Here is a 19,874-nt window from a genome sequence, read left to right as displayed (position 1 = left end):
GGGATAAAACCTGACTTGCCACACAATTTACATGATTTTATTCAGGGATCCTCCCCTTTTTTTAAACACTGATGGGAGCAGGGAATGTGTAATTGCAGGAGCACCTTGGAAATAGAGGAGAGGGCAGGAAGCTGCAGGAGACAGGCAGGATGCAACAGCTGCTTTTGCCCTAAAAGTGGAGAGGGGCTAAATCTTTACAAAAGTTACATTTTTTAGGGATTCCTTCCCTCAGCCATTGCTGCTGGGTAGGAAGCTCTGGAGAAAGCAAAGAGCAGAACTAACCTGGTGGCACATTTGTCATCCCCTCTGGAGAGAGGCATCCCAGGGTGTAGAGGGAAGCTGGGATTCCCTGGCATCCACAGGATTGGTTGGTTTTTTCAACGACTTCTTTGGTAAGTTGTTGTAAAAGTTTGGAGAGCATTTTCCTTTCCAGCAAAAGTGAATTTTGTTTCACAGTCAGTCTCCCTGTGCATGCCAAGTAAGTGGAGAGAAGCAAAATCCTCAGGGACAGAGCCGCACATAAAAATGTTGTGCAGAGAGCTGCAGAGAGGGGTGGTCATGCCTAGGAGACCACGGGGATTTGTCATGGCTGGTAAGAGCTGTGCTTCCCTCCTGGGTTTCCCTCACAGCCAGCTTCTTGAAAATAATCAGGCTTTGAAAAGCTGACACACTGGTCTGGCAGATTCATGGGGGTTTTACTGAAGAGAGTGAGTGAAAAGGAGGTGGGTTGGTGCCCTGAGTTGAGTGAAACGTGGGCTTTGCTGCTTGAAGATGAGTCAGGGACTGCCAGGAGCCTTTCACATCGTGGGACAGTGGTGTTTCACTCTAACAGAGGCTGACCTTAGACTGGGCAGTGTTATTTTTAATGATGATTCCTCTTCTCCATTGTTTTTAACCCTAGATCCTTTCTCCTTCCAAAGTTAGTATTTGACATTAAATATTTGTTATTAAGTTTTTGAGAGGCCTGAGGTTTGTTGTGACCATTTCTGCTCCCTGACCCCACATGTCCTTAGTTCTCAGGGTCTTTGCACTCCTTTTCCTCTAGGTCCTGTTCTTCCCAGAGCACTAAAACTTCCCTGTCAAGCTCCAGCTTACCTAGCTTCTTCACAGAGAGAATTAAACTGCTCTTCTGTGGAGGTGGAATTAAAGAAACTCCTACTTTATCAGCACACTCTTTGCAGAAGTTTTTTTAGAGGTTTAGTTTGCCCTCTAACAAAAATCAACAGGAATTGTGCCCCCTGAAAGTTCAAGTGTTCCTCCAAATTTAGTTTTCCAATAGAAATGCATTCACTTCCAGGGAGAAATGCCATGGGGCATGTGTGGCCCACACCGGAAAGTCTTAAATGCCCTGGTGCTGTTGCCATTTAATTGTCCTGTGATTTGGTTTCCGTTTTTCACACTCCTTTGCATTTACCTTTGGCAGGGACAGCACCAAGGCAGTGATTAAATGATGAAATGGCCCTGCCCTTGCTGCCCTGTTTGCTTTGTTCCATCTCTCCTTCGTGAGGGCATTGGGCTCCTTGTGATGCAGTGAGTGGGAGCCCCTCAATGTTCTCTGTGTTTCTTTTCCAGGATCTTTTGAATTTTGACGATCCTTTGAATATTGAGGCTGCAGAGCATCATTTGCGTGACAAGGTGAGTCAGTGGTTTATTTAAGGCAGGTTGTTCCTAAACAAACACACATTCTGTACTCAGCAGTTCCCAGCCAGGCCTTTTGGAGGGGTGGAACTGCTGCTTGAGGCAGTGGAGTGACTCATTTTATCAGCAGCAGTTACTCAAACAAAAAGTGCTTTCTCTGGGAAAGCACACTCCACACAGCACTGTTAGTCACCATGTGCTGGGAATGAGGGCCAGAAAGTGGTCACAGCCCCAGAAGAGATGATCTTTCCTTTCTGGTGCCTGAGGTTTCCTTTGAAGTTGTGCGTGTTCTGTGTAACAAGCTGATGGTGAGTTGGTTTGGCATGCTGACATGAGCGACCTTTGCCTTAGAAGACCTGTGAAAGGAGAAAGATCTCCTCTGTCTCTGTCAAAGGCAGCTCCTTTATTCAGAGCTCTTACACGTTCCATGTGTTTAGAAAGCCAGGAGAGATCTGGGCCAGTTTACAGAATAGGAGTGTGGAAGCTTCTATTTTCTTTTTACTGATCCTGACATTCATGTGTGTATTGTGAACTTGGCAAAGCAGAACATAAATGGGATGTCCTGCTCAAACCTCTGAGGAGAAGTGCCAATTTCTCCTTTGTTCCCATCTCCAAAATTCCATCATGTCACACTACATAGATGTATTCCTCAAGCACGTGGAACTCACACTTGGTATGTTCAAGACCTCTCGTTTTAATTAAACTCCTCTGACACTTTTGTTGAATTTAACCTTTATGATTGAAGAAAGTTTCCAGGTAAGCCGGTGTTGATTTGGAGAGTTCATTGAAAATACAGTCAGGCAGTGCACCTAATTTATCTCATTTTTTCAAGAGGAAATGCCAGGATTGCAAGTTCATCTTTCCAACTATTTTCTGATTAATGAGCTCTTGCAGCTATTCTGGTATTCATCCATGTTTGCAGGGCTGAGATGAGAACATAAAGCAAAGCTGGAAAAAATTATCTACAGACCTCCTCTGGAAGAGAGGGGTCTTTGTGGGTTTTTTTAATCATGGAATCACAGAATGGTTTGGGTTGGAAGGAACCTTAAAGCCCATCCTGTCCTACCCACTGGCCCTGCGTGGGTAAAATTGCTATCCTGCAATCTCAGCCTCATTGAGAGATTGGAAATCTTGGGAATCCACAGAAAGGAAAATGCTAGCTGATTTAAAAGACACACTTCCCTCAAAACCAGAGGTGAGCCCTTAAAAATAGGTACTGCTGCACTATTGGCATGGAAGTTGTTTGAAGAAGTGAGAAGGAAATTGAGCCTTTTTTTGACAGACCGCTAAATCACAATTTTTTGGGGGAACAAACATTTTTTATTTATTAAACTCCTAACGGTCTCATAAGCATTGGTAAAATCCATATTATGCCACTTCAATATTTTTTTTTGTGCTTATCTGAATTTAATGTAGGTGTTTCATTGATAGTGGCAGCACCAGATAGGGCTGGATTTTCTGTAGAGTGTTACATGGTGACATCAAAAAAACTCAGTGATGCCTTTGTGGAGAGAATAAATAATGCAAGGGAGAGAAAAAGCTGCAGTTGCAGCCTGAGTTTTGTTTTTGCTTTCCCCTGGCAGAGATATCATATTTTACATAAACATTTTGTTGTGGAGTCAGACTGCTGTGGTCCCATCCTGGCTCTTAAGAAATACCTGCAACACCCAATAGGATGAATAAGGGAATGCTAATTAGTTTTCTCTCCTCTGAGATTTGATTACATGTGTAATACAGTTATACAGATAGTGGATATGTAATACATGCTTGCATGTACAGTATCTGTATGAACAGATGTGCAAATCCACCCAGGGACACTTAAGATCCCTTCCTCTGTGTGGCACCTCTCCATTTTTGCATTAAAATCTATGGTGTATGACAGAGCACACAGTTGTAGCTTTTGGCAAAGGAGCTTTGTTCAAAGGTGTAAAATGATAGAAAATTCTGAGCTCAAGTTCTATAAATTGATTGCTTTATTAACCTGTCTTACCTGAGATGTGTTAGTGCAACTTCAGCTTCCAGCCCTCCAGGAAGGAGCTGGCAGTTCCTTTGCAGCTTCCTTCAGCCAATGAGCATCAAGTCACTTTTACAAATTATTTTTACCAATAAATATGTGTGTTTATTTGCTTTACTCATTCTACAGTTCTCACACACACACCTTGCTAGATGCCAGTAATTTTTTGGCAGGCTGTACAACAAATTTGGGCAGGGTAATCAACATCTGTTTACCCAAATGCTGGACGTCCCTGGTGCCCACATTGCCCTGCAGTTGGGTCACAGTCACTGGAAGATAAGCAAGCATCCTGTCTGGGTGCAGAGCTCAACAAATCAGAACAAAAAGATGATTGATGTCTCTATGTAAATTAAGCAAGGAGTTGTCAGTCTTCTCACTGATACAGTCTTAGCAGGGTGAGATTGGTGGTAAGAGTTTTCTTGCTGAATTTAAAGGAGCTCTTAGTAATTCATGAGCTTGGACCAGTCTGCATTTAGCACAGAAGTCAGGCTGTCAGTAGTTATGGATAGCCAGAGCCATTAACTGTCAATCAAGTCAATTCCATGGATTCTAAAGCAATGAGCAAGTGTTTAAGTTTTAATGACTGCTCACTTCAAAATGAGCTAAAATTTGTTGGATTTGCTGTTCTTATACAGCAGACACATAGAGCTTTGCTGGTTTGCTCTGTGGCAACCAGGTGGGCTGAATACTGAAACAACAGGGTAGAGCTTGGCAGTGGAAAACCAAGTGAGCTTAGTGCTTCAGGACTTGAATATTCCTCATGCAGAGTGCTGTGGGCTCTGTGGCTGGGATTTATTGGCTGGACTCTAGGAAATACTTTCCGTGTGACAATCTGTCACGGCTGCTTTGGGAACTGCCTCAGGACACTGTGGTTTGCCAGGATCCTTAAAAGCCTTTACATTTCCTCGTGGTGTTTACTTCTGCCAAAACAACATTTCAAAGCCATTTGTATAACACAAGGAAGATTCATTGCACACTTTGTGTGCCTTAGAGTAGAAATGTTTTTCCAAGTATTCCTTAGATTTCTTCCTCACCCTGGCTCTAATGCTGTGTCCTGTTTGAGTTGTATTTTCCCTGTATTCGGTGTAATTCAGGCAAACTTTTCTCATCCTGCAGATAAGCACACACTCATTTACTTTTTCATCTGTGTGATCTGGAGTTGTTGCAGTAGTAGGAGAAGCTGAGTTACATCCCCTGTGTTGTTTCCTGCACCATTTTTCCATCTTAGTGGAATCCATCTGTCAGCATTCAGTGCTTTGTGCTGTGTCCTTGTGGAAGGCTAAGGTGGATTGCAGTTGGCAGGGAATCTTTCTCACTCCATGTGAAAACCCAGCTTCATATTTACCTGCAGCTCTGAAGTGCCAGAGCTGAGAAATCTAATGGGAATAGGTGTGTTTGCCAAGGATCCACTTCAAACACAATGTTTTTTTTACTTAATTCAGTGAGCCCTGATTTTATTTGCATCCTCTTTGGAAAGCAGCATTTAATGCTCAATTATTTTGCACAGGTTTGTGTGGAGGAGTTTGGCTCTGGATTGACTTCTGCAATTCTTTTTTTTAGTTTTTAAATTTTAATTAAAGGTTTCTCTGGGTGATAAAGAAAATAAGGTATTTATTTCAGGATTGTTTCTGTGGAGGTGAATTTATGAAGGTCATGGTGTTAGAGAATCCAAAGCCGCCTCTTTAAGGTTTCCTCTTAGGATTGTAATTGCCCTACACAGCCTGAGTTCTTTAGGAAACTTGGCTTAAAAAACCCAGTCCCTCCTCTCAGTTGTTGTGGTCTTTGGAGGTTGTTCTAATGAGTCTTGTGGGATGAATATTTTCCTAAAGTTACTTGAGGACTGTCGTGTTGTCTTCACTAGTGAGAGCACTAATTCCATTAGAAATTCCATTGATAATTAGGAACAGTTGCTGAGTACAGATTTCACTGAAGATTTTTATAACCTTTCATAACTGTACGGAGTATTTTAGAGACCTTAAACAGCAAACAGTTCAGAATTTTAAAGAGCAGTCCTTATTTCTCAAGCATTGCCCAGAGCAGCTGTGGCTGCCCCATCCCTGGCAGTGTCCAAGGCTGGGGTGGATGAGGCTTGGAGCGGCCTGGGACAGTGGAAGATGGCAGGGGGTGGAAGGGGATGAGCCTCTAACCCAAACCAGTGGGGAATTCTGTGAAACCCCTGGGCAAGAACCAGCAGCACCTGAAAAAGTGGGCCTGACACCTCCTGAGAATGGGTGAGCCATGGGAAGAGAAGGTTGTCAGCAAGTGATGAAAGTAAGAAACAAATACAGATTTCTGTAGAGGATCTTGAGGCATCCCTTTGGAAACACACTGAGGTGAATTTCCCCCCAGATTTTCCATTTGCATCAAAAACTGTCATTGCCCAGCACAGCCTCCTCCGTCCTGGAGCCACCAGAAACCAGCAAGAGGCTGGGATTGTAAAACAAGAGTGATTCCCTCTTTGCTGGTTTGTTTTGTAGTGGTTTTTTTGGTTGGTTGGTCGGTTTTTTGCCAGACACATCTCAAAGTGGAAGGGGATTCCTGTCCTCATGTCTCACCTCAAGTTCTATCAAACACCAAACTGAGAGCCTGGTGCTTTCTTCTCAGAGTTATTCCCCAGGGTGCTAAATACAGGAGCTGGCAGATTTGGGATCTTTTATCTCTGCTGAAGTTTGGAGTAATTTTGTCCCTGCACTGCTGGTGCCTTTAGACAGCTAAAGAGTCCCAGAGCTCGCTGCCTCTGTGTCCCTTCACATCTGATCCTTCTAAAGACTCTTGCACAGTAATGTCATGGCCAGCTGTACTTTCATCCTCCTGGCTTTTCATTTCTGTGCTTATACATAATAAGGGCATAATTACATTTAGATTTAAGCCTACCTGCAAATTCCATTTTTCTGTATAGCTGAAGAAAAGCATTTGAGACTAAATAATGCCTTCAAATTTGGATTCTGCTTTATCTCATCACTGATCAAGTTGAAGTTAGTTTTCTTCTGTTAATGTAATTTCCTATCTCAGGAGATCAGTTTGTTAGAAATGCTCTTTGATACATCTGAATGAAAAGCATGCTATAAATTCCAGTGTGCCACAGGTGTGTTAGATTCTCTAAGCAGGCAAACTAACACAAAATTAAACTTGAAAGTTTGGGAGGGAAATATTAATTATCTGTATTTCTTCCTCAGATCTGCTTTAAAGTACTTTATATAAGTGATTTACAGTAGCTGCTTTGTTTCTCTGTTGTACCTGCTCTTTGTTACCATTTTTATATCAAAGGCCCATTTAAATATTTTACTCCTGCAGGGATTCTTCCTGTTCAGAAGACATAAGGTCTTTTCCTTGCCCCTTCCATACTTCCAAACTGCTTAGATTCTGCTTTTTTTTCCAGTTTATTTTTGGCTTAATTCCTTGAGGCTTAAATTTGTCTGTGAGTTAGAAATATCCACTGATCTGTAGTGATTGTTGACCAATTTGAGTGCAGAAATTGTCCAAGATTCTCTAAAATCTATTTTTATATAAACACTTAGAGCATATGAAGGATACTAAATAAAATTTCATGGTCTGTGGATGCTGCATCCTGTCACTGTGCATCTCAGAGGACATGTTATTTGTGGTAAAAAGCATTAGAAATAGCTCTAAAGAAGCATTTTATTTTCCAGATAATTGTGGATAATCTGTGTTCTGTGATGGTTGGTGGTCCTTGAAGAAGCAGAACAGTTAAAATGCTTTTCTTTTGCAAAGTATTCCAAAGCACATGGGTTGGGTCAGAAGTCAAATACCAGCTCTGTATGACTGAGGTTTATATCATGTTTCGAGCTGAACATTTCTTTATTGCATTAGAGTCAGAGAATGCACTCCAAAGGTTTTTAATGGCAAACTGCTTTCTCTAATGGCTTCCCTAAGGAATTTTAAAGAAATAATGCTCATTTAATTCATTCACGCATGATTTTTAGGCCAGTTCTCTTTGTCAGGCTTTTCACCCTTGCAAATGGTTTCCCATCACAGCCAGCTGGGAATTTTTCCAACCATATCCCTGTAAAGTTCTGTATTCAGACAGTGACAGTGATATATGAAGGGTTTGATAATTACTGTTACCATTTTTTAAGCTCAAATGTCAGAAGTTTAGTGATGACTCAAGGCAACTGGAAAATTTGCTTTAGAACAGAGAAAATACTTCAAAAACATTTACTTGAATTTAATTTAATGTAGTCTTTTGAGGGATTTTATTATTGTGTTTGAACTGGTGCTGGAGGAGCAGTGTGCTGGGGTTGGGTGTGCAAGGGGCTCATAAGGCATGAACAGCTTGAGCTGGATTATTTTTAAGGGATTAAAAAACCAAAGTATCAAAGTTTGACCTCTTGAACACGGCATAAAAGAGTGGGAAATGAGCAGTAAACAAAATTTTCTGGATTTTTTTTTTCTGGCACCGTGCTGGTGGTTGACTTCAAGCATTGCCTGGGTCAGCCCTGCATTCATTTTGACAGAGTGACTGGGGATGAGGGGATGGGTTCCAGCTGCCAAGTGAGGTGTTGTCAGGGAGTGGGGCTTTTCCATGGACTCCAGCCCTGTGTTGGCAGGCTTGAAAGGAACCTATCTGAAAACTGCAGCTTGTCATCATGTCCTGTCTTCCTTGGCAGGAGTGTGAGTACAAAAGCTACAAAGCCAGAATATTTTTTTTCCTGCTGTCCTAAAGGATCTTTATTTCAGTACTAAAACATTTACCATGTAACCTCCAAATGGCTTCCCCTGTGAGTGGCAGAGTGGTGTGGTTTGGAGGGAACCCTGGGCACTGTCCAGTGCCACCCCCTGCCATGGGACACCTTCCTCTGTCCCAGGTTGCTCCAAGCCCTGTCCAGCCTGGCCTTGGACACTGCCAGGGATGGGGCAGCCACATCAATTTTGGCAGATTTGATAAAACTGTGTCTTAGCACTGGAAAAAAAAATCAGCCTTTTTACAAGTTCTGCAGGAAGGATTTAACAGCCCTGTCTATCCAGAGCCCTTTAATCAAGCGTCCCCCTGGGTTTCCTCATCTGGGAGTAGCATAAGGATGGTGGGTGTCACAGAACTGCTCCTCTGATGAGGCAGAGCTCATGGTCAGGCACTCTGTGTGCTTGGATTACAGAGATTTTATCCTGGAAGACTGGGCAATTGCTTTTGCTGTGTTTTGTTTGACCACATCAACAGAAACAAGTTTTAATGGTGCTGCTGGCCAGAGGAGCCTGCTGGGGTGTGTGCTCCCCAGCAGTGAAATGAGAGCTCAGGGAGCTGGATTTGTGCATTCCTGCACCATTTAACCCTGCTGGGGTATTCACATAACCCTCAACTCCAAACAGCCCTTTGAACTTCCCCAGCCCTTGCAGTGCAGCTGCTTTGGATCCTTCAGTAGCACTGAGCATATGAACCCCTGGGCTGAAATCCCTCTGGAAAAAGAAATGGGGATTTCATTTAACAGGGGAGAGAGTAAACCAGGTCTGGGCAAATTTGGAATATTCTGTTTTTCATATTCTCTGAAAACTCACAGATGTCTGCCAGCCAAGTTTTAATAGGTGGGTAACACTGAAAGATTGAACAGGTGGCAAAAATGGTGATCCTTTGGTTTAAGGTTCTTACTTGCTTCGTCAGGAATGAAAATTGATGTTTTACCACTGCAAATTTGGGGGGTATTCTTCATTGGCTACAGGCAAGCCAAGCTTTTCACATTGTCTTCACTTTCCTTACAGTGTTCAGTAGTAACTGTGTTTTCATTCTGATATCTTTTGTTGTAAACTGAAAAACAGGTTTAAACAAAAATAGATGGCTGTTTTATTTTCAGTATCATGAAGTTGTTAATGTTGGTTTACTCTAGAATTCGTAGGCTTGACACTTATTTTTGAGTGAATAGAATGAGATCTGATGTCCACAAACTGCAGTGCTGGGAAACCAAACTAAATTTAAATGCTGGAGAGCTGCTGTGGTGCTTGATACTTCGCTGATGAGAACTGGAGTGCTGTGGAGAGGGAAATGATTCACCCGGGTAGGACAATGGAGCAGTGGGAGGCTGGGCATTCATCTGGATCATCTTAGTCCTGGATTAACAGGCTGACATTTAAATTGCATTCTGTTCCTTAGCCTTTCCTTGCATGTCTCAGTCTTGCTGTAATGTTCCTACACAGACAGCCTCTCTCACCTGCTTTATCTCTGCTCTGACAGGATCACTTTGGAAGGAGTAAATACAGACCACTTTCCTCTGCTGTGCTGCCCTTTGTACTTGCAGGTGCCAAAGGTTCCCATTCCCCAGATAAGCTTAAATGTACAGGGGAGAAAGCAACCAGTTTTTTAATCTTGACTTTTTCTACTTTTTATATTTTTAATCTGCCTGCAAAATAAATCCTTTATCTGGTTGTCAGAACTGAGGTTGGCCTGTGGTTTAAATCAGCGCTGGGCTGCACTGGCTGCAGTCACAGCTGAGACTCTCATCCCAGCGCTTCTCTCTGTTACATCTTGGAAACTTCAACCCTCCAGGCTTGTGATAAAGAGAGTGAAGAATCTTTGGCAAGGAGCTCAGTGCAGGACCGAGGTCTGAGTCACTGACAGTGTCAGAATTGGGTGGATAAGCCACCCTCCCCTGGGAAGCCTCTGGCACTGCCTCACACCGACAAAAAGAGGCTCCACCAGGGTTTTTGAAACATTCTCCTTGTGCTCTCCATGGTTTGCAGTGGCTTAGGAGGAGTGGCTGCTCATCCATGATGTATTTGCTGCATTGTGCTGGCAATCCCAGCTGTAATTCCCTGCCTGAAAGGAAATCTCCTCACATGTGTGATTACAGTCTGTGGCCATTTTTTAAAAATATAAGCAAAGGCTGTCATCAGGGGGGTAATATCCTGAACAAGGCATTAAAGTACAGATAGCTGCTAAAGTAGGTGAAAAGGAAAATGAAGTTTTTGCCTTATCCTTAGAAGCAATCAACTTAATGTGATTAATGGCAATTATTGTGAGTGGGGAGAGATTCAGAACTGCAGGGCACTTCAGGTTTAAAGTTAATTTTTGGTTAGAGTTTCCTAGACTGTAGAAATGTAATTGAGTAGGGGAAGGAGGGGAATCCCTCCATACATTATAAACTAAACAATCTGGTCTTGAACATCCTGAAATACAAGGTAACAGCTATTAGGTGTAGACCAGAAGAACCTCTGTAGAGTTGAGGGTTAAGGAAATACTGAGTTGACAAGCCTGATGTTTCCTCCTCCATACCGTGAGACTAAAAACTGTCCTTTTAACAAAATGTTCTTGTGTTTGGTGCGTCACTGTGGTGTGGAGAGATGTGTCAACCCAGTGCCACTGTCGCTTTTAAAGCATTTCTGTTTTCTGTCCTTTCAGTTGTCTGATGAAAGTTGGAGTCTGTCAGTTTGATAGTCTTGTAGCAGCAGCAGAATAATTTGAAGAAATACAAAATTATGGATAATGATGAAAGTAAGGAGCCTCTGGAAAACTTGGCAAGGCAACTGTCAGGTTGCATGAAAATAATCTTGATTTTAATGTAATGCAGGTGAAAGGATGTGATAGAAACATTTCTTTGCTCTCTCTTGCTGATGGCCAGCATAACCAAGTGAAATGATTCAGAATCACATTAGAGGGGGTATTTGCTCTGTAGCTGTAGGTTTTCCAGCACTTCATCCATGAGACATTTCCAGGACGTGTTTTCCAGAGTCACTGAGGTTAGCAGGGACCTCTGGATGGAGGTGATTCTTTGATCACGGCCCACTGAGCTCAGAGGTCAGCCTTGCAGCAGGTTCCTTCCCCTCCCTGCCCCTTCACCTGCTCTGTCCTGAACCAGTTTGTCCTGGAGCTTCACTGCAGTGACCCTTTGGCAATTGCTTTGCTTTTTAGTGTTTGTTTTTGGCAGAGGGATGAGGCTTACGCAGTGATGTCCGTCTCTCCCCTCATCCCAGCCTCCCCTCAATCCCTAGAGCTTTTAAACACACACGTGCATTTCCACTGGGTTTGACAGAGCAGCAGAGTCTCTACATCCAGTTCCTGTGGCTGTCACCAAAGGTGGCAGCAGCAGCAGGGAGAGGCTGGGCTGGGAGGGAGCCTCCAGGAAAGCTCCAGGTGGGATCCATGGGCACATCCAGCTCGGAGCAGACCCTGGCTCTGCCCTGCCCTCCACAGGCTGAGGTGGTGAAAGTGCCAAGGAAAAGCTGGGTGGGTGTGGGGAGAGTCTGCAGGTCTGTGAGCAGTCAGATTTTGCTGTCTTTGCTTGCTAAATGTGTGTTATAAAGCTCTTTCTTGCCTCTAATGCTAGACATTCCCTGGCTGTAGGTGCTCCAGACTTACACACTGAGGCTTCATTTTTTGGTAAAGAGAACTCCCCACAAGCTATTCAAACACCACAGGGTGTTCCATTGCTTCTGTCTGATCACAAGATCTGCACATTTTTACTTGCAGTTGTCTTTTTTACTCTTCCCTATTTAGCCACACTCAAAGTAATTAGTGGGCACACTGCTGCATATATGAATTTTTAGGGGATTTTGTGCAACTCTTGATTTTTTTTCATTTTCAGTGCTGCTGGCTCTCACTCCCAACATTGGAGCAATATATGCTCTTTAAATTGCTGAAGAAGTAATTGAGGTCAAGGCTTTGAAGCTGCTGCTTCTTTGTGGTGAATTATTAATTCTCAAGGCATACAGAAAGAGTGACATTGTAAAATTCATTGTAAAATTGTGTACTTTGTCACACTAGCTCCTCTGCTTGCATGCATTCTGCTCTGCTTTTCATAACATCTCCTTGGACTGCCTTTTACCAGTTTTTGTGGTTTTCAGTTCATCTGCAAACTGGATTTCTCATTTTCAACTCCTCCACACGATTTTGGGATTATTCTGGTGTGAAGTTTGTGAGGTCAGTCTTTCGTAGTGAGAAATTACAGTGAAAAAAGGGAAGTTCCTAAGAGTTTGTGAGATCCAAGGCTGTGTTAGGAAACAGTTTGAGGTGATACAAGTACTTCTATTCCCATAGAAACAGTAAAAAAAATACTGCTTTAAAACCAGGACATTCTCAGGCCTTTGATTTCTGGTGTGGGTCCAAGAATGTAGGATGCAAATGAATATGTTTTGATAAAACTCTGTTGATGGCTCTTAGCTCGGGCAAGGGTAGAGAGCAGAAGGGCTGGTCAAGACAGGGACATCAACAGAGCTGACCCAGAGCTGCCTCTCACTCTATGTTTGCTTCAAGCTGGCTTTGTCAGGACCTCATTTTTTGTGTTGTTTGCATTGTTGTTTGAATATTTGAGTCAGTGTTGTTGCTTAAAGTAGCACGGTCTCATCCTTGCTGTGCTCGTCGAGTTTCCTCTGGGCTGGGATCTGTCTCTGTCCTTGGTCTAGTGTGAGATTTTCCACTTAACCCCATCCCCTGGTTTAAACTGATAGCCTTGCACCATCCTAAAATCTCTCTTCCTGATGGAAAGTAGTTATTTCCAAACATTGGTGAGAGCACTGCTTTTTATTCATACCAGCACAAAACTGCAGTGATGAAAGTGTGACAGTGCTTTTAACCTTCTTCAGGTGAAATAAGAAATTCACATTTATTCCTGGCTACTGAATCAAGTGTCTCTTCCCTGATTTCTTCTAGAGGGGTTATGAAACACTGAAGAATTCTTTTCATTAAATGCACCCACAAGGTGTATCTGAAGAACTGAAGTAGATCTTCACCTTTGGCTAACCTCAGCTTTCCAAGCTTTTACCACACTGGAAAAGAATGTAGCCCCAAAAGGCTTTCAAGCTTGATGTGGTTTTTTTGGAAGCTATTTAATTTTTGTTGTGGGGTTTTTATTACTCTCTGATTACAGCTTAATGGCTTATTAAGAACAACAGTTCCATCCCAGTCCAAAAACATCTTTTCATAACAATTCTCCCTGTGAGTCATTGCATTTATTTATCTCCATATTTATTGCAGTAAATCCTTCACTTCCTCTGCTCCCCCAGCCACCCTGTTTGGTGTTTGTTGTTCCCACTGAAGCCGTGGCAGCCATGGTAGAACACATCTTTGTTTTTCTGCACCATTTCTGCATTTACAAATCTGCACTGGGATTTTTCTTGGATCGCCTCCCCGTTTTATGTTCTGTGTCCTTGTTACAGCCTTTGAAAGCTTCTTCCAGCGAGCACAAAGTGCATTAAATGGCATGTGCAAATGAGCAACAGCACAGCTGCTAATTGTGCTAACAGATGTAAATAGGAAAAACATTACTTTTCTAATGCTGCAAGTATTTATAGAAACCATTACCCATCTTCCATAACACTTTGATTATGGATGGAGCCTCTCTCAGGTTCAGCAAAGTTGATGAAGCTTTTGCAGATGGTTTGATTTGCTGAGGTAATGTGGAAGAAATACAGATGTTTCAAAGCTTTTGTTTCAGATGCTTTAGGCAACTAAATGGCTTAAAAGGAAAGCTTTTGCTTTGCATCCTTTAGAAACATCCATGGCTTCTGAAAGGGTACATATGGCAGGGGTGTTGAGTGCCAGCAGGGAGCCTGAGCTCTGGGAGCTGCATTCACCTGCCTGGCCAGGCTAGTTTGAACATCATTTGTCCTGAGCAGAGCATGACTTGCAAAAAACCCTCTGGCCAGGGGCAGGCAGCTCCCATTTCCTCTGTGCTTGTGATTTATCCATCGGGGACATAACCTCTCCTGGGAATGAGTGGCATCCTCCTGGCTGGAAGTGTGTTTGCAGCTCAGAGGAGCTCAGCCTCAGAGTGATTTTCCTTTTGTGTGACCCTTTCCCACAGTTGGCAAGGGGGTCACTGCCTGGGCCAGCCTTGGAGGAGCAGAGGAGGCTCCTGGCCTCAGGCACTGAGGGACCCAGCAGTCTCTGCCCCCTGGGTTAACTCCCAGGAGAAATCTTAAATGGCAGTAAGAGATCTGTGGCAAATCCCAAGTCTCCATCCAGCCCCGTGGTGGATTTGGACTCACATTGCATTTCATCCAGGGCACAGTTTCTTTGGGGAGCTGCTTTGCTCTCCTCATCTGGCTCAATTCTCTTGCACAAACAGGATTTATTTAGGTGTATTTATCTAATCCATAGCCTGTTCCTCTTCTAGAAACTTCACAGAGTCCTTCTTTCCCTTCATCTTTCTCCAGTGGCAGACAGCAGAAAATTTGTGGGAGCAGGAGGGAAATGGTTCCTGCTTAAGATGTGAAGTCTCAAACAAATGTGCAAATGTGTTCAGTGTGTTAATGAATTGCTGTGTCTCTGCAAGGAACCTTCAGCTTCTCTCTGTCCTGACAGGTCAGTGCTTCCCACACCAGTTCTGTAACCTACCTCTGTGTGCAGATATTTAAAAAAACAAAAGTCTGAACCTTAGTGTTTCTTTTCTTCCTCCCAGTGCTGCTGTTTTCCAGATAGCTGCAGTGGTGTGCTTTGGCTTTGGTAATTTTTTTTCCCTGCAGTAAAAATGTCACTTTTTTTTCCCCCCCTTAGGACTTGGCTACTAAAAAATCTGCTAAAGCATTTCCTCATCATTTTGCAAAATCACAGTTGCTTGGTGTCTAGGAGAGTTTTAAAATCTGAAGTTGGGATCAGGGATGATGAAAATTGACCTGGCTTTGACTGCACCTGCTAGAGAGCTCTTGGGAGATACCTTGTATAGGTTTTTCACCCCCTCCTCTTCTCTTTCTTCAGGGAATTAAAATTTAATTACAGAGCTTGGAAAACTCTTCACATCATGTAGAGACTGAGCTAAACAATGAGAGGGAAATGAAAGCAAGGCAGGAACATGAATTGTAAAAAAACCCCCTCATACTTGGTATTTCTGTACTACTCAGAGGTTTCATTCAGCTCCTTTTTAAATGGGAGGGGATGTGTGGGGGTTGGTGGGTGTGAATACTTACTATTTTCTGCAAGAGGGAAAAGAAAGAAAAGGTGGCTTTCAGTATAATTCACAGGGCTAATGGATAGATCTACCTGGTTATTATATCCTAAAGCCTTGGCTGAGCTGACTAATGAATGCCATTTTACTGGAGCTCACCAATCCCCTTTCCTAATCACTTCAGAACCTCAAGTCAGGTCCTAGCAGAAGCTGTTTGGAATTTAACCTTGGTAATAAATGTTGGGTTCAGATAGTGTTCTGTTAAAATAGAGCTGCTTTAAAAAAATAGTTATTACTGTTCTGGTTACTAGCACAGAAGAGGGAGAGGTAGGAGCAGTTGATCTGTGATCTCTTTCTGGCTGCATTTGAATTCCACAGGACTGTGGATCTAAAGAATGTGGAGGTGGATCAGAAAGGCTGTCACAGTGCCTGGGTGGCTGCAGTCACACTGAAGGGACAGATGTGTTAAACTGCACATTTCCCTACAGGGACTGGCCAAATAGTGCAGGGAGTGAAGCACCAGTCGTGCCTGTGGTAAAGGATGATAATAAATGAGCTAAATCTGCATTGGGGTTTTTAATACATATTTTTAAAATTTTATTTTTGCGTAATCCTTACACATAATTTGTTAAAATAAATAAAGATTCCCAAGGGAGAGTTTCTGTCAGAGCTTTTCCAGACTTCTCTGGTAGCTGTCACCAAAGTGTTGTATTTGCTTTGGATAACTGAGCAGATCTTCTTTGGTTTACAAATTAAAAGCTTAATAAAAGACAAGCAGTTAATAAGCATAACTTGGTGCACTATGAACAGTTGAAAAAATGAAGTCTCTTTTCCCAAAGCTGCCAAATGAAGTCAAAGGTCAGTTTTTGAAGCAGTGCCTACTTCTTGAGTGTGTGTCTACACACTTTTAGAGAGGGTGGAATGGAATTCTCTTCTGGGGTTGAGGCTCTACAGATCCTTTCCCAAGTGCTCTTAAATACAATCACAATAGATTGTATTAGAAATTGTAAATAGAACCCCAAAATGGTGTGGGTTGGAAGGGACCCTCAGGCTCATCCCATTGCACCCCCTGCCACGGCAGGGACACCTCCCACTCTCCCAGGCTGCTCCAAGCCTTGGACACTGCCAGGGATCCAGGGGCAGCCACAGCTGCTCTGGGCACCCTGTGCCAGGGCCTCGCCTCCCTCTCAGGGAAGAATTCCTTCCTAACACCTCATCTAAACCTTCTCTCTATCCATTTAAAATCATTGTCCCCTGTCCTGTTTATTTTATATATGTTTATTCTTGTAAAGGTTATTTATTGAGCCTCTTCATACAAACAAACCACCTTTGTTTAAATACAGAGGCCACTTTCTGTGGGATACGTTATGTCCTTGAAGGGATTTATGAATCCTTCTTTCCCTTCTCATTCCTAGCAGGATTTTGCCTGTGCCTCTTTATAATGCACGGTATGTCCTGCCCTGCTGATTTTTGTACTTGTGATTATTCAGTGTTGCACATCAGCAGCTGTGCCCAGGGAGAAGTGCTCCCCACTGGTGAGGCAGGGCTGAGCCATATGGCAGGTGAGGATGGAATATTGCAGCTCTGGGCTGAGCCCCTCCTCCTCACAGCCGGCTCCACACGCAGCGAGCAGCCTGTGAATGCATCCCTGCCAACACCTTCAGCCCGGGCTGAGGGGCAGCCTGGCTTTCTGCAGCCTTGCTCCTTCCTTCCTCAGCTCTTGCTTCTCTTCAGTGGCTGCTGAGAGCCCATTTTCCTGAAATAACCCATCAAGGGACAGAGGGAGAGGCTGAGGGGGCTCTGAGCTGCCTGCACTGCCCTGTTCTTGGACATCGCACCCCCAGGGAGGGTGCAGGTGTGTGTCCTCAGCCTTGTGCTCACCTCCAAAAGTGATCCAGGAGGGGGAAACAACATGCAAGAAGCCCTCAGTGAATTCAGTTTCCACCACAGCTATCATAACCTGCATCTTTGGATTGAAATTGCCTGGGTTTGGAAATCTGAGTTCAGCTTTGCAGTGTTGGTTATTTAACACAGCGTGCAGTTGGGTGAGTGTGGGAATGGGTGTGCTTGCAGCAGAGTGACAGTCACACTGTTGCCTTTAGTGGGTGCCATATGAGACCAAAATAGCTGCCCTTGCACCCCAGAGGAGCAGGCAGCCTGTTCCTAAGGAGGAGTGGGATTTCTGCAGCCATATTTGTAATAGGATATTTCTGGCCTTGCACTGTGTTTTAAACTTTGTTGAGATTCTGAGCACTTTGCCTGTAGTTATGGACATCTGTGCTGCACTTGATCAGCTAAAAACTGAAATCACAGAGTTTCTGATGGATCACAGGTTTTCTTTGATCCTTTAGGATTTAAGCATGGGGTAACCTTTATCCTCTCACTGATACAAAAACTCAGCAGCAGAAAACCAAACCATCATAAGGGGAGCTGATCTTAAGTGTTTGAAGGGTGCTGTTGGAGCCAGGGAAATGCTGATGTGTTCCAAGCTTGGCTGAGGCAAAAAGTTCCTATCAGTGCTCCTTCCTGGTGTGATGTGATGTCCAGCTCAGGGTAGTCTGCACCAAAACACTTGGGGTGTGTTTGGAAGGCATTATTTATGTATTGGCAAACCTGGAGCTGACAGGTGGCATTGGAGCAGGACCGTGCCTTGCTGTGATCCCAAAGGTTGTGGCAGTGGGATTTTGTGCCCAAAGCAGAGCCTTGGCAGAGGATTTCAGATTTCCATGGCCTCTGCTTTCCAGGCAGCTCCAGTGTGCCAGGACACTGTTCAAAACCTCCTCATCTGCTGCATGCAGTGTGTCTTCAGTTGTTTTCTTTTTTAACAGATACATAAGTTTCCCAGGTGTTCCTGCTTTATATTCCAGCAGCACACAAAAAAGGGGAGCTGGAGATCCAGCAGAATGCTCTCTGGAGCATGGGCGCCTCGCTGTGTTTGGGTGGAACATATTTAATCCCAAGCTGGAAGGTTCAGGCTTGGAATAACATGCCAGGAATGTGGTGTCTGCCTGGCAGCCCAGCTTGCTCAGGGATCACACAGTGTCAGAATTTCTCTTGCTCAGCATCTCTCTGCTTTATAAGCACAAACTGCCAGAACTGTGAGGTTTTCCCTGGATACAGAGGTTATGGAATAGCAGGCAGTTTGTGTGTAGTTAAGTTGGGAGCTGGTGATGGCAGACTTTTCCCACCTCACTCCCCAGTGGAGATTCCTATGGAGCTCTCTCTGTAAGGATCCAGGGCTCTCTTTCCCTTGCTGGCAGCGTGGCCCTGCCCGTGGCAGCAGGGGGATCCAGCAGCGCATTCCCCCGTGAGCTCAGGGTAACTGTGCCTGTGCTTCCCTCCAGGAGGACTTTCGGAAAAAGGTTGAAGATTACATTAAGCGCTACGCGAGATGATGAAGGGGGAGGGATGGCAGCGCCGCCGCGCCGCTCCAGAGCTGTCCTGAGCTTCAGCAGCAGCCAAACCAGCCCGGATTGTACCAGTCCCGTGTCCATGTTGTACTGAAGAAGAAAACTAACTTCATAACCTGTCCATGTTCAAAGGAGAGTTCAGCATAAATACAGCAAGAATTTGTGTCTGTTGGTCGAAAGTTGTCTGCTTCCTTTTACAAATGTTTACTCTTCTGAACTGTACTGTATATCCTGTTGATGAGATGCGCTTGAGAAGTTACAAGAAAACACTGTTGAAATTGTAATTACACTTCTTTTTTTTAAAACTCTTGCCTAATCTGGAGGGGGGGAAGGAAAAAAAACCCCAAACAACCCAAGCAGAAAAGGTGGTGAGCTTTTGGAACACATTGAGTTGGCAATAAATGGTCTCCTGTGAACCAAATCACAAAACTGTTGCCTTTGATGAGCAGAAACAATATGAGCTTTTTCTCAGAGTCACTCAGCTGAGGCTTAGAGCTTGCCAGAGTGGAAGTGCAAAATGAGATTCTAATTCTGGTATTGAAATTCTCAATGCTATTTAATGTAAGTATGTTTTTGTCACAGTTTGGAATTCTTACATTGTTAATTTCAGGCCCTGTTTGGGTTACAGTATTTTTTTGTTGTTGTTTCTATTCATTGTGTGAAGTAGTTAAAAGAAATACAGGCTAATACCTAACTTAAGTACATGTTTAGTATTAGTAAAATTATATATATATATATATATATAAAATATATATATTATATATTTCTGTGAAAAAATTAACAAAAGGGAGATTTTTTTTTAAGAAATCTGCCTTTGGGTTTCCAATCTGGATGTAGTGAGAGAGCATCAGATGCTGTTTGATGTGATGGAGGTAAATTCAGGCACCGTTATCTGGAGAGCACCTCACTGTGTTCCCCAGATTCCTGCACTGACAGGGAGTGAGGCAGCTGGAACCACACCACCTTTATTTCCCCCACTCGTGCACC

The 19,874-nt window shown here is 43.6% G+C and overlaps 1 protein-coding gene across 1 annotated transcript in view; it reads left to right on the top strand.

Annotated features, from left to right (window-relative positions):
- UBE2F (ubiquitin conjugating enzyme E2 F (putative)) overlaps window positions 1–19,316 on the top strand; it is a 52,051-nt gene extending 32,735 nt beyond the window's left edge. Inside the window, exons 9-10 of the mRNA XM_063400084.1 lie at window positions 1,573–1,635; window positions 18,822–19,316. Of these exons, the coding sequence (XP_063256154.1) occupies window positions 1,573–1,635; window positions 18,822–18,872 (114 nt within the window). The 3' untranslated portion in view covers window positions 18,873–19,316. The remainder of the gene's footprint in view (window positions 1–1,572; window positions 1,636–18,821) is intronic.
- Window positions 19,317–19,874: the final 558 nt, after the last annotated feature.

Source organism: Prinia subflava, chromosome 6, assembly GCF_021018805.1.
Source record: "Prinia subflava isolate CZ2003 ecotype Zambia chromosome 6, Cam_Psub_1.2, whole genome shotgun sequence".
Classification (NCBI taxonomy): Eukaryota; Metazoa; Chordata; class Aves; order Passeriformes; family Cisticolidae; genus Prinia; species Prinia subflava.
The sequence above is the reverse complement of the archived record's forward strand: the minus strand, read 5'-3'. Positions and strand labels throughout refer to the sequence as shown.